The sequence below is a fragment of the Scophthalmus maximus genome, chromosome 5 (genome assembly GCF_022379125.1).
Source record: "Scophthalmus maximus strain ysfricsl-2021 chromosome 5, ASM2237912v1, whole genome shotgun sequence".
NCBI classification, from domain to species: Eukaryota; Metazoa; Chordata; class Actinopteri; order Pleuronectiformes; family Scophthalmidae; genus Scophthalmus; species Scophthalmus maximus.
The window spans coordinates 11,147,768-11,162,635 of NC_061519.1; the positions used below are offsets into that span (position 1 = coordinate 11,147,768).

The 14,868-nt window shown below is 42.8% G+C and overlaps 2 protein-coding genes across 4 annotated transcripts; one reads left to right on the forward strand and one right to left on the reverse strand.

The window, feature by feature from the left end:
* si:ch73-71c20.5 (DUF4748 domain-containing protein) lies at nt 1-2,452 on the forward strand. 3 transcript variants are annotated; one of them, XM_035635894.2, is made up of 3 exons: nt 1-92; nt 246-615; nt 1,818-2,452. In XM_035635894.2, exons 1-3 carry the CDS (start codon nt 50-52, stop codon nt 1,990-1,992), a joined length of 588 nt encoding a protein of 195 aa, XP_035491787.1. In that variant the 5' UTR covers nt 1-49; the 3' UTR covers nt 1,993-2,452. The 3 variants fall into 3 exon arrangements, with proteins under 3 accessions (XP_035491787.1, XP_035491788.1, XP_035491786.1); XM_035635895.2 differs by having other exon boundaries at nt 6-92; nt 318-615; XM_035635893.2 differs by having other exon boundaries at nt 35-92; nt 225-615.
* On the reverse strand, nt 2,429-14,751 carry LOC118311766 (protein lifeguard 3). The gene is made up of 13 exons (XM_035635889.2): nt 14,597-14,751; nt 14,381-14,420; nt 10,999-11,328; nt 8,550-8,617; nt 7,838-7,902; nt 7,708-7,761; nt 7,535-7,585; nt 7,389-7,428; nt 6,768-6,805; nt 6,588-6,675; nt 4,811-4,906; nt 4,666-4,719; nt 2,429-4,552 (listed from the first exon to the last, which is right to left on the reverse strand). The coding sequence occupies exons 3-13, from the start codon at nt 11,321-11,323 to the stop codon at nt 4,403-4,405; spliced, it is 1,029 nt and encodes a 342-aa protein (XP_035491782.1). The 5' UTR covers nt 11,324-11,328; nt 14,381-14,420; nt 14,597-14,751; the 3' UTR covers nt 2,429-4,402.
* Nucleotides 14,752-14,868: the final 117 nt, after the last annotated feature.

Sequence of the window (14,868 nt, forward strand, 5' to 3'; positions counted from 1 at the left end):
CTGTTGAAAAGAACCCTACTGCGCATGCTCGAACGCTCGCACAACAAACATGGCGGCGCGTTATGTGAGAGCAGTCGGGACGGCGCTGAAAGGTAAAAACAAACTCATTAATGCCATACCTTCTCAATAAGTTCGCCTCTTAAGGATACATTCACACAACGTTTACACTTGACGGTCTTTTACGTAAACGGGCGTCATAAAGTGTTAATTTTGATGAAGCACAGGTGACTGTTGCTTGTTCGCAGTGACCCGGCAGCAGAGGACACAACAGTCAGTCACTTCCCTGAGAGATGACATCGTCTCCCTCGCTCCCTCAGGTGTTCACCTCCCTCCCTCGGGTGTTCACCTCCCTCCCTCGGGTGTTCACCTCGCTCCCGCCCGGTGGCTCCTCGCGCAGAGCAGCCAGGCCCCGGTGTCGTGTCCCCGCCCGCGGCCGCACGCTGCTCGGTGTCGGCTCCTCCATGTCTCCCCCGCTGCCTCCAGGTGCAGCTCCAGGACGGAGCCGCAGAGGAACAGCCGCACAGAGGACCAGAGATCCAGGGAGGAGGGGGAGGAAGAGCCGGAGTACATCCCCAGGAAGGGCAAGAACCCCATGATGAAGATCGGCTATGCGTGGTGAGTGTCTCTCCAGTACAACACCATTACCCACAGACCGCGGTGAAGTTGGTTTTAAGTTGGATATTCGACGGATATTCACTCCGGTCCCAGCCTCGATGTCTTACCCAGTGCTGGCTGCAGGAGGATGGTTAGCTCACATCCCAGAGCCTCGCTCTAAATCGCTGAAAGCTTATTGAGGGACCGTCAGTAAATTACCGTTTGATTGAAACAATGCTATTGGTTTGTCATGTTGATTCAAAAATATTAGTGAAAATTATGCGAAAAAAAGAACTATAAGAACTCCACGTAGCACATTTGAATTTGGGATGTGTTATTTATTTATTCTACATACATATATTTATATAAAAAATTATGTTTTCATCTCAATAGCTTCCGTGTCATGTGACCCAGTGACTCCAAACCAGTGTAAAATTGTGGCATTATCACTAATATTGGTTATCACACAAATTGATTTAAGTCTTCAATCACATATAAATCACATAGGCAAATAATATTGTTCCTGGCTGACAGGAAAAAAAACAACGCAGGTGTTTATATTCTTGTTTCCAACACCTGCATGCATGTTTCGTACCAATTACGCATTTTGACATCAAAGCATGCCGGTTACGATTTGTCATGTGCAGTACTCAAAGTCTTAATAAGAGGAAAAGAAGAGTTCGACCAATCATAGTGCCGAGTTCACTCCAACAAACTGGCGATTATTGGCATATCCTAATGATTCGTAATCATTTCAGTTGTTGTTGTGAACGTGCCCTTGTTGTGATTGACAGCTGCCGCGGATCAGCTTTTTACTCAAAATGTATCAATACTGAACGTAACGTGTGTCCAAATTCAAGGCTGCGAGTGTGAGGCTGATGAGATGAATGGTTCTCAAGATATGAGAGACACAGACAGAATAATTAGCAGGATTTGTAAGATGTCTCCAGATATACACTCAGTTGCCAGTGTGTTGCATAAAAAACAAATGTAGTCCATTGCAACAGCGCTGTCCACCGTGTAAAATGGAATGGACTTAATATCAGAAACCCCTGAAGTGCAACAAATTAAAGTCTCCAAGGGGAGTAAACAAAGCTTAAACTGTTGGGTTTTAAAAAAAAATTCCCACTCCTTACTACATGATGTTGACTGCGTCCCGCACACTCATGGATTTGCGTTTCTCAAGGAGCAAACACATTTGTCCATCTCTCGTCCCTGTCCAGGATGATCGGCCTCCCCACGGGGATCATCAGCTTCGTCCTTGCCAAGAGAGAAGTGGACAAGAACCGACTGAAGCAGCTGAAGGTTCGACAGAGGATGAGGAGGTCAAACGATGGGGAGTACGAAGGCAGTCGCTACCACCGCCACAAAGACGCCGACGCTAACCCCGGCCAGTAGTGTTCATGGTGGGCTGTGATGATTTGCACCGTAGCCCTGTATGTTGCTATTCAAGAGGGTGAATTCCTGCACCGCCACCCGAGACCGATAACAGGACAGATGTCAGATGAAAGAGCTTGACTTTAAAACACCCAAAAGCTCTGAGATACATTAAGAAGTGAACATTTCTTCTGTTGTTGACACAGGGAATCTGGGGAGGAACATGTCTGTGACGTAGCCTGTAATCAGGACCCCTTTTCTGCTTACTCGTGGACATGGCTCATAATGTTAAATGAGAACGCTTCATTTAATTTTGAGAATAACCATATACTTATTGGCCATCTCGCTGATGTCCATGTAGATTTGTGGGAAATAAATGAAAATGTATATTTATAAAAGGGGGCTTATATAAATGTCACTTGTGACTGGTACAGCTGCAAATGAACCACATCATAACTCCAATAAAAATTCTTTAATTTCATATGAAAAGGCAAACAGATTCTCTTCATCACTGATGTTTATTTACAAACCCATGAATACTATCTATGCCACACGCTCAATATTTGCCATATTGAGTAAATAGTGATGTTTAACTTCAGCCTGTGTCTGTACTCACTATGAACAGTGGTGTTGATCATGTCAAGAATTTTTTTTGGACTTCTGTGTCCCAGCTAACTTGGCACTAACTTTTTTAATCAGTGTTCGAGTTATTAAAACACCATTGCACCAATTGTGCTCTTGTGTATGGAAAACCCATCCCGCTGGCACCCGCAAAATCTGACCCCAAATCTGACTAACACAAGAATACATAGACAGGCACATACAGTATGTAACAACACTACAAGTGTATTGCGTAGAAAGCTGCACTTCTTTTAGTAAGAAGAAAAAAAGGTTGGTCTCTCAAAGGTTGTCATGGTGAAGGCACTACAGGGATGCATATAGATGATAACAACTCATGTATTAAAGACCCATGACAGCAGATCTGAGGCTGTCACCAAAGAGCTGTATTTCAGGGGTGGGCATGTCAAGCCCCCCCCAAAGTATTGATACTACAAATAGGAAGTGTTTTGCAATGCCAAATGTTTCATCATACATCATGTAGCATCACGTCTGGGGTAGCTCAGCAGTCTTCTTCCAGCGGCACCATTAGCTTTCAGCTGCTGTCGTGTGCATATCTTCATTAACATTTGACTATTAAAGCCAATTTTGCTTTTTAACGTGCATATAATCAAAGCAATTGTTCGGTACTTACAACTTGCGGTTAGCTTAGCACAGCATAATGACTAACAGTCGGTCTGCCTGCTCTCTTCAAAAGAAAACAAAACCCACCTACCAGCCTCTTAATAGTCACTAATTAACAGAATATACTATATATTAGATAGCATTTGTGTTTTATCCATACAATCACAGTCAATAAAAAGGCCGGATGTTTTTACACAAATTTTATAAGTGAGCTTCAGTGGTGTTGGTGGGAAGATTTTTCACGATTCCTTAAAAATTTCAATGTTTCTTTAAAGTTAATTAATGCATTAATGATATATCGTTAGTTAATGAGCATTAGAGCGACTGGTAGGCTTTTCTCCCCTTTGTTTCCAGACTTTAGGCTAAGCTAACCGTCTGCTGGTTGCAGGTTTTTTGTTTTAATCTTGTCATATACCTGTCAAAAAGAAAGTAAATTGGGGTTCCTCCAAACCTGTTGAACTTTTTAAGTAACAGGAAAAATAAACTATTAATATTTGGCAAAGTATTCTGTGGTAATTAAAACAAATTTAGACATAGCCTTTAAATGATTCAGGTCATCAATCATGACGCATGTCTACCGCTCCATGAAAGTACATCAGATTCTTTCAATAATAAAAAAAATAAATATGAATCAATGTCCATATGGATGCAATGAACCTGGTCCTGGTTTAACTTGGTGTTGGATAGAAACCAAATGTTAGGCCCGCTCGTACCACTACTGTACTTTAAAGACAAAGAGAAAGATGGCCTCTGTGATGGCAAATCTGACCTGCAACCAACATCTCAACATTTATACAGAATAGATATATGTTCAGGTATGGCAGAACACCTACATTCCAAACCCCCCCTCAACAATGTTCTAACACTTCGCTTTAGTCCAGCAAGAGTGACTTAATGTTGCAGCTGGCCTTCCATTGTCCATAAATATCGTTGTTGTAGTATTAATACTTTTTGCTAACCACTGGTAAGTTTTTAGAGAGATACAGACAAATACAGATTTCAGAAAAAGTGCATTGTTGTGCATAGGATTAACCTACACTGTGACATCTCAAATTCAGCCCTTCCAACATGTTGCAACTGAAGTGCGCCATCATTGCATGAATGTGTCCTGATTCTGACCGGAAACGAGCAAAGGTTTTTAAAAAGCATGGAATGGTTTGCGGCTGGCTGCTCGTGGACGCCTCGGGACTTATCTGGACGACGCACCGATAAGTTGCAGCAGGAAAAGGAAGATCTGGACAATGTCCACGTAGAGGGAGAGTGCAGCGAACACATACTCCTCAGGACTGATGGAGTGCTTCCTGTTCCCTATCAGCAGTTGTGTGTGGTATGCCAGGAACTACACACACACGGAGAAACACGTAAAAACACAGTTTGTTAGAGAGTTATAAAATCATGTGGCGGAGTGACAAATTGCTGAAACATTGTTTACATAACGAGTGAAATACTCACCAAAGTGAAGGCTATGGCTCCAAAAGCTGCATAAACCATGTGAAGCCACGGAATCTGCGACGACAAATGGTAATTACAACAATGAAAACACAAAGATGCGTCTTACGGAACAGCCTCGCGTCATTCGCGTCTGCTTTAGACTCACATATTTGAAGGACAGCACAATGGTTGTAATGATGCCAGTCACGAGGACGACGATCCCCAGGACGCAGAAGAGTCCCTGGCACTTAGTGAAGTCAACCTTTTAGAAGGGGAAACCACCAACAGCCATGATAATACATACACTGAACAAAATTATAAACGCAACACTTTTGTTTTTGCCCCCATTTTTCACGAGCTGAACTCAAAGATCTGAGACTTTTTCTATGTACTCAAAAGGCTTATTTCTCTCAAATATTGTTCACAAATCTGTCTAGATCTGTGTTAGTGAGCACGAGATAATCCATCCACCTCACAGGTGTGGCATATCAAGATGCTGATTAGACAGCATGATTATTGCACAGGTGTGCCTGAGGCTGGCCACAATAAAAGGTCACTCTAAAATGTGCAGTTTTACTGTATAGGTGAGGGGGGGGGGTCCGAAAACCAGTCAGTATCTGGTGTGACCACCATTTGCCTCACGCAGTGCAACACATCTCCTTCGCATAGAGTTGATCAGGTTGTTGTTTGTGGCCTGTGGAATATTGGTCCACTCCTCTTCAATGGCTGTGCAATGTTGCTGGATATTGGCAGGACCTGGAACACGCTGTCGTATGCGCCGATCCAGAGCATCCCAAACATGCTCAATGGGTGACATGTCCGGTGAGTATGCTGGCCATGCAAGAACTGGGATGTTTTCAGCTTCCAGGAATTGTGTACAGATCCTTCCAACATGGGGCCGTGCATTATCATGCTGCAACATGAGGTGATGGTCGTGGATGAATGGCACAACAATGGGCCTCAGGATCTCGTCACGGTATCTATGTGCATTCAGAATGCCATCAATAATATGCACCTGTGTTCGTTGTCCATTACATACGCCTGCCCATACCATAACCCCACCGCGAGCCACTCGATCCACAACGTTGACATCAGCAAACTGCTCACCCACACGACGCCATATGGTCTGTCTGCCATCTGCCCTGTACAGTGAAAATCGGGATTCATCCGTGAAGAGAACACCTCTCCAAAGTGCCAGACGCCATCGAATGTGAGCATTTGCCCACTCAAGGGCTACGACGGTTACGACGACGAGCATGCAGATGAGCTTCCCTGAGACGGTTTCTGACAGTTTGTGCAGAAATTCTTTGGTTATGCAAACCGATTGTTGCAGCAGCTGCCCGGGTGGCTGGTCTCAGACGATCTTGGAGGTGAAGATGCTGGATATGGAGGTCCTGAGCTGGTGTGGTTACACGTGGTCTACAGTTGTGAGGCTGGTTGGATGTACTGCCAAATTCTCTGAAACGCCTTATGGTAGAGAAATGAACATTCAATTCACGGGCAACAGCTCTGGTGGACATTCCTTCAGTCAGCATGCCAATTGCACGCTCCCTCAAAACTTGCGACAACTGTGGCATTGTGCTGTGATAAAACTGCACATTTTAGAGTGACCTTTTATAGTGGCCAGCCTCAGGCACACCTGTGTAATAATCATGCTGTCTAATCAGCATCTTGATATGCCACACCTGTGAGGTGGATGGATTATCTTGTGCTCACTAACACAGATTTAGACAGATTTGTGAACAATATTTGAGAGAAATAAGCCTTTTGTGTACATAGAAAAAGTCTTAGATCTTTGAGTTCAGCTCCTGAAAAATACACACACACACACACACACACACACACACACACACACACACACACACACACACACACACACACACACACACACACACACACACACACACACACACACACACACACACACACACACACACACACACCTTTGTCTGGAAGCAGAAGATCGTCACGGCGATGCAGACAACAGCAGTGATCGCCACAGCGAGAAACACCGCTTTTGTGTCGTAGTAACTGAAAAAAAGAACAAACATACAGTTAAAACAGATGTTAACTGTCTGGAAGTCTTCATACTACATGGACTGTACAAGTGTATTTTTTTTTACCTGGATATGGATCCAGTCAGGTAAGACAAAGCCAGAGTCTGTAAAAAAAGATAAGCATAATTTATGATTTAATAGCCGCAGATCTTATTTCAACGAAAATACTCTTCATTAATTTTTTTTTTTTAAAAGTCACTGGCATAAATCCTTTTAAAAAACTGTACAATGCAAAAACAAAATAATGTGTTTTTGTACACTGTAATGCAATGTGGACTGAAATAGTTAAAAAAGAGAATGGGAAAAAACCAATTGTAATGGATCTGGCAAAATTGAACAGCCAGAAATGAGTCAGTAGTCTGAGTTTAGCCACGACAAAGCTGGATAGCAACAGTCCACCTCTAACTGACTGAACTGGCCCAGGAGGTGACGCGTGGAGCCATTTTGCTCCCAGAGCTGATAAAACACAGATACTGAAACAAAGCATTATGCAAACAGTCAAAGAGTCTAGTGAGGTGACGGTTAATATCAAAAACAAACTCCTAGCACAGGGAACACACTCGTAGGGGCTAATGGAAATGTTGCCTTCCTCAGAAAAAGTCCAAGTCTCAGAACAGATCTGACGCAGACCATTGTCAACTGTCATTTTGTGTCTCAATTTCCTGGTATGCAAGTGTTCACACTTACAAAGATGAGCAGCAGAATTATGTTCCATGGGAACTTCCTCCTGCAAAGAGAGTGGGATTAGAAAATTTACTGGGGGGCTTTACTGTGGATACTCTTTATACAAATATTATTTGTAAGACATTGTACAACTGAGCATTCACACTCACCGTGGGCCTTTACAGCAAACCAGCACAAGGTGGGTGACGATATACACGGCACTAAAAAAAAGAAACGCAAAATGCAGAGATGGTATATGAATATTCACAAACTTTCAATTGTGATTTTTATAAAAAACTACATTGCTCAAAAGGTACTGGTGTTACCACAGAGAAAGACTTACTATGACACCCAGTAGATAGCCGGGTATTGCTGTACGAAATCTCGGACAGGTGAACTGTGAGAAACGGAGGCAAAGTTACAGCATGATACACACACACACACAAACTAAAAGACACACTCACTATACTCACACAAAAGTGAATACAGACACGACGGCTGTGGTGATGAGGAGCTGAACTGCCAAAATCAAATACACCTGAAAAATACACACACACACACAAAGAAAAAAGGGACATTACACCCTGTAGTTTCTTTTCCGAGCAGATCAGTCCAGTATATGCCAGCAGTAGCCCCAGTCCGTCTTCAATATGCTTTTTTTTTTACATTACATTTACATTACGTTCATTTAGCTGATGGTTTTGTCCAAAGTGACTTCCAATAAGTGCATTCAACCATAGTGCTCCATTTTAGATTTTTTCTCTCTCTGTTTTAAGGATTCATGAGCTAAGGTCCAGGTGAGTTTTCAGTCTGCAGGGTTTCTGCTATCCTAATGTCAACGGGGAGCTCTGCAAAATGGGATTTTGCCTAGACGGGATCGTGTTGATAGGTGGCTGCCCACCATTTTGAAAGACAAGTAAAATTTCAAAACCTTTGTGTGTGAAAAATATGCCATACAGATAAATATATGTGTCACAGAAATCAAGCGAGGAGACGTGTCACTTCAAGGCCACTGTCTGAGTCTGTTATTCTGACAATACCTGCAAAAACCATGTTGAGCGTCTTAATCACCAACCTTTTTCGTTTTTTTCAAACACGGTCATGGAAATACACATACACACACACACACACACACACACACACACTGGTGCTAATCCAAAAAGGTGTGTAAAAAGTATACCTTACCTTTCTGATGAAGGCATGCCGAACACTCAGACTGTCCCAACCACTGCCGCTCGCCGCGAACCCATCACCTGTGTCACCAGCACAAAAAACAGTATGAGCGCCGACCACAAAGACACACGTCAGCCCTCACCAGAGAAGAAGCATCATGCTGTAATTAAACTCCCATTTACTGTCAAAGTTCAGAGAGACGTAAAAACTCATGTAGTTTCTTTGATTTTACACGTTAAAAGCATTTAAATGCTGCATTTTAACCAGTGGGCATAAATTCTGTTGAGCTCAGAGTCCTGATTGGTGCAGACAGATGCCATTAAAGCATCAGTGGGCATTTACAGGCAGTGTTGCCATCTCAGTGTCTCTGGCGCTAGATTTACCAGCTTTTCAGGCAACTTTCTTTTTCCCCTTTTTTTTTTAAAAGCCCCGAGTGACAAATCTAGCAACTTTTTGGACAAATCTCAGGAATGTGTTGTGGAAGACAAACACCAGTGTGGCCCCACAAGCGTGACGTCAGGGTTTCCCTCTGCTGACACACCTCTCTTTGTGCTCACTCAACCGACATTTACTGAGTGAACTAACTTTCTCTCTGAGGGATCTTTTTACATGTGAATACAGCCAAAGTCACAGCACAGTCGTCGTCTTTGACTGAAGAGCATTGGCGATATTTTTCTGAACTCTTTGTGTTTGCAACAACAGGATTCTAGCATCAAATCGGATCAACTTGGATCAACTTGTTGCAGCCATGTTTCAGTCACTATTTTCTACAGAACGACATGGAAATGACAACAGCTTTAATGGGGGAATCTGCTGCATTAAAATACTATGTATTTAATGCACAGAAATATATTGCTAATAACTCTTGCAGACAGCCATCAATAATTGATATTATAATAATTGCCGTTAGTTCTATTGATATTCTGATTCTTTTGTAACATTACTTCCACAAACACAGTGAACTGAGTGAGCGTAGGAGAGAAATACGACGCAATGGCATGAATATCCTAATCAGCATATGACATTGTCCAGTAACATGGAGCAACTCTTTGAGCTCTTTGAAATAGCAACTTTACTTAATCGGTAGTTGTGTACAGCAGTTCCACGACAGTTTGAATCTATTTCCTTAATTTCCCCGCAGTCCAGTCACAAAATAAATACATTTGGAATGGCAAGCCAGAATTTCAGCTTCTATAACCTGGTATTTAAATCATGTGTTAAACAACTCAGGAGTGAGCGAAAACACTTGCACATGTGACTGACAGGTGTTATGTGTCGCTGTGTGTTTACACATTAAATAACTGTAAATGTCTACTCCCTGAGTTTTTTCGCCTGCGAAGTCTGTTTGTTGTTAATAAGGATAAACCAACATGAAGACCAGAGATCGGTCTATAAGAGACAAGAAATACATTTTGAAGCTGAGCAAAGAGAAGGAAAAAAAGAAAGATCACAGCCTTTGCACAAACTTTGGGCAATACAGCAATTTTAAATTTCCTGAAAAAGAAAGAAAGCTGTACTGGGGAAGCTGAGCAATCGAAACGGTCGGCCAAGACAACCTAAGACCCAATACACACAAGAAAGGAAAGACGGAAGGTTTTAGACCGGCCGAGACGATCCCTGGACCCTAACCCAATAACGCAGCCCCTCGAAATAAACAAGAGCTGGATGAGGCTGCGGTCGAAGGCTGGAAAAGCTTCATAATTGTAAAATGAACAGTTTGGGGATATCAGTGGATCACAGGCTTAATGGACTTATTGCTGGGTTGTGAAGCCACACATTCAATATTTTTTACCTAAAGTTGCTTGTTATCTGAACAGATAAGACTAATCTGCTCCTTTACTTTCGCTCAACTGAAAATGGGTTAGTCGGATACAAAAGGCACGCAAGTTGTTTCACACATGGACTTTTACACTTGGCATTAAACTGCATTTCGTAACCAGATAGTATCTAGAAATGATTTGAACCCAATTACATTTACACCTGGTATTAATGTGTCCCCGGTGTCCACATTGAGATCTGATTGAGCACGGCAATTATAATTTCTGCCCACACAGTCGTTGTATGTGGATTGACAACCCTGTTGCATGTGGTCAAGTTCGATCTGACTTCAATCCCATCACCCAAAATGCATTTCAATGCCAGGTGTAAATGGGGTAATAGGTGTAAAAACCAGGAAATAAAAGCTGAAATTTTGAAGTCTCATACAGTATTCATCTTTTGATCTTCAACCCGAATGTCTATAGTGCACAATAAAAAAGGGAACTGGCCTTAGTGTTAGGGTTTGACCTAATCTTGTTGAACTGCTGCTGTTCGGGTGTAACTGATTACATGACGCAGTGCAATTAATATAGATTGGGTAACAGAACCAAAATCCATCAGCCTTTCAAGTTTTGTGAAAAAATATCACATATTTCACATTGTTTTAAAAAAGGATAGCCATGATAGTGGTCCCCCTTCTTACCTGAGCTCAGGACATCTGATGGTATGGTAGGTGGGATAATAGGGGGCATGGGAGGCGGATTGGGGTAGCCTCGCCCAGCAGGGTGAGGCTGTCCTTGGTATGGGCCAGGAGGGTAGCCCGCAGGCTGGCCTGGGAATAAAGGGGTGTTTGGACCAGCAGGGTAGGGAGCAGACGGCTGGCCTGGCTGGGGATTAAGGTATGAAGGAAAGCCGTAGGCAGGGGGTGGTGGGTAAGGCCCGCCCTGTGGTGCGTACGGCCCGCCCTGTGGTGCGTACGGTGGGACATGAGAGTCATCATATCCTGGAGGGTAGTCTGACCTGGACATGGTGCCTGTGAGGAGAGAGGCAGGAGAAAACACAGTTCACATTGGTTCCACATTTTTATGTACAAAAGCCGATGACAGAGTTGCGTGATATGCAGAGGACAAACAACATTCATTCATTGATTTTTTGCGTCAGGATTCTTGTACTGGTCAGATGTGAAAAAGGACAATAAATTGATGCAGGTTTTATCAACAACGAATTGTGGTTCAGTAACAACAAAGCATATCTGACCCGATGAAGAAACAGTGTCACCATTACATACAGCACTGGGAGTTGGGACATATGAATTAAATGTCCTACTACGGGTATGAGTAACTTAAAATTCCCATGTCGACCAACAAAAAAAAGATACTTTAAGGACAAAGTTTTCGACACTTGGATTTGGCTGTGAGACAATCACACTTGAACTAACCGCAGGAGAAACATTTGGGGTTGTATCAGGTTAAAGTGAACATATGGTTTGGCTGAGCAATAACCACCACAGGCTCAGGAGCCACCACATGGATCCGAGGGAAATATCTGATAATAAACCACACACCCATTCATATACACACAGACACACTCGCACTGTGCCGTTACACACAGCCCGACTATTCCATGTTCCTGGAATGAGGATAGAACTAACATCTGTGGTACGTTTACAGGACCCTTCAAATCTCACACCATTTACAGCGCGACTCATTTAGAATTTAAAACATCTCTCACAGAATGACCAGACAATATATAATAAGCGATTGAATTATTATCTGTATTCTCGACGTGTTCCTATTTTCTCGGTTATTAAGAAAAATGTAAAAGGTTCTCGGAGCTCCAATTTGACTGGGACTTTTAGCGAATACACACAGTGGAGGAATTCAAGTGCTGGCTCCACCCTGTGCTGCCATTACATCACATACAGAACACATTGCCGAGCACCAAGCAACAGGGTAGAAAACACTAAATGGAAAAAGCGCTTCAGAGCGTCTGCAGTTAAACAGAAACACCCAGGAGGAGCCAGACCCGATCACTTTTCCTTCTGGTCATGAAGACACAGTTGTTGTTTGTGTGTGTGTGTGTGTGTGTGTGTGTGTGTGTGTGTGTGTATATATATATATATATATATATATATATATATATATATATATATATATATATGTGAGGCTGTAGCTCTGCCCTCAGCATTTTATGTTCAGTCAGTCCGTTGCAAAGTGTGCACCCTGTACACTTTTTAATACGTTTGTATACCACCATGTGGCATAATGCAAACAACACGTCCTGTGTCTCTATTATTTACCCGTCCCTGTGCCCTTCCTGTGCTCTAGATATTGCACTTGTCACACTTTTTGCGTTGCGAAGTCTGTCATGTGGGTGGACAAACTTACACATACGTTGCAAGACAAAAACAGTAAGAACCGGTTTGGCAAAGCTTATATTTGGCTTTTTGTTGAGACTGTCCGAGGTTTTGAGTTGACTTTCAGGCTTAAGTTGAGTAAATGACCCATAAATAGCCTTTTCCTTAATGTCAGGGACTACTGTTACTACTACAATCTTCCTGTTTTTGTCCTTAGTCATCATGACTGTTCAAGTGTTCACAGCTTTTGGCTTGAAACTGACCACCGTGTTCAAACAGTTGTTACAAAAAAACCAACTTCTGTTGCTGTGTCCATCCACAGTAAAGTCAGTCTGTGGCTGATCTTTAGATTATCAGTAGATGGTGAGGAGGGCATCATAACTTTTTGAACAACCTAAAAGTCTCTTATTTCAACCTTTACTATACAGGCAATAGCTAAGAGCTGCAACAAGTCGGTTAGTCGAGGGTTCCAGTTTCGAAAATTCGAAAAATATAGCAAACTGAATTTTTTTAGGTTTTTTTTCCGGACGGTTGGTTGAACAAAACGAGACACTTGAAGATGTCCCCTCGAAAATAATTGGTAATTGCAGCCATTAATAGTTACATAACTGATATAAGATAATTGAAAACACAACTGGCATTTAGTGAAACTTCAGGTTGAAAAGCCCTGCTCAACTCCAAAGTCATTTTTGTATAGGACAGGCATTTCAGCGATATTTGAGGGAATGTCCTTTAATATACAAGCGCGTGTGCGTGTATTAGAATCCGACCAATAAATTGGTTGGTCGATAATATCAGATGACATGAGCCTTTCACAGACGTATCGATAGGACAACTGTTAATTTTTCAGATATGACAACTGTTATTTTCCAGAATAAACAAATGCAGAAAAAAAGTGCATTCATTATTATATTTTACGTGGAAATAAAAAATAAAAAAAATCTTGAAAACTGTTTTCAAGAACGTTATTTATGGCAGTATCGGGGTTGTTTAAAAAAAAAAATCATAGTTATTTATAATAAACTAAAATATCGAACCACGATTACAATTTTTGTATGTCATAATTCTTTTGATAATTACATTTTAGGAATCACTGGCGATTTGTCTTCTGCTATGTATATATCGGCCGGTATGTCGGTATCAGATATGGTTTTTGACTCACTAATATCGGCCTCCGAAAATGCACATCGCTCTTGAGTTTATATACGTGCGTGTTGCCAGTCACCGGACAACAGGTCGGTGGTCACGACAGGAAGCGGGTGTGCTACTAGTCAACGGTCGACACAAGTAAATGCCCTCCTTGTTGACGCTACCCTCGCTTTAGGTAGCTCTGGTCCGGCGGTCGGCCTCCCGACGGACCGTTGTTTGTTTGTTCCCTTTCCATGACACAGCTCAAGTCAAAAATGTCTGCCTCTGTTTCCAAGGTACAAAACAAATTAAAAATAAAAATAACCTAAAGGGACTGAGGGACAAGCGAGAGCACAGCTCGCACGACGGGCGGGAGAGGGTTCCCTCCGGGGGACGAGCTCACAAACAGCCGATTCAGGGGGCTCGCGCCAGCCCGACGGACCGACGGACCGACGGACGGACGGACGTGAATGCCCCCTCACGAGAAGTCAAAGCCTCGCACCGGGAGCAGCCTCACATCACTGTTTCTGCGTCATTTCATCGATACGAAAAAACGTGAGAGCGTCTTTTGTAAAAAAAAAATAAAATAAAAAATACTTACCGAGCGAAAGTTGAGGACGGAACGAACTCTTTCCGTCGCACTGGTTCCCCCGGCGACAGAATGTGAGAAACAAAAAAAATGAAATACGTTGAGGAGGGGGGGGGGTTGTGGTGTCAGCAACAGCCACACCCGTGCTGTTCCCAAACAGACGAACTACAAACAAAAATAAGATATTTAAAACAGATAAAAACACGAGAGATTAGGACTAGTCGATACCTGGGCGAAATGTGGAGGTGTTGAGTGGCCTCGCCTCTGTCCTGGTGTGTGTGTGTGTGTGTGTGTGTTCAGCGGCAGCAGCAGATGCACTGAACAGTTCCTGGAACAGCGAGGGGCAGGGTGGAGTCCATGGGTGTGTGTTTTTGTGCGTGGTGTGTGTGTGTATGTGTGTGTGTCAGAGCCAGCTGGCTAATCGTCAAACACGTCAGTGTACCGAATAAAGGCGAATTACAACTACAAACTCGAAGTACGTGAACTCGAGCAGCAGTTCA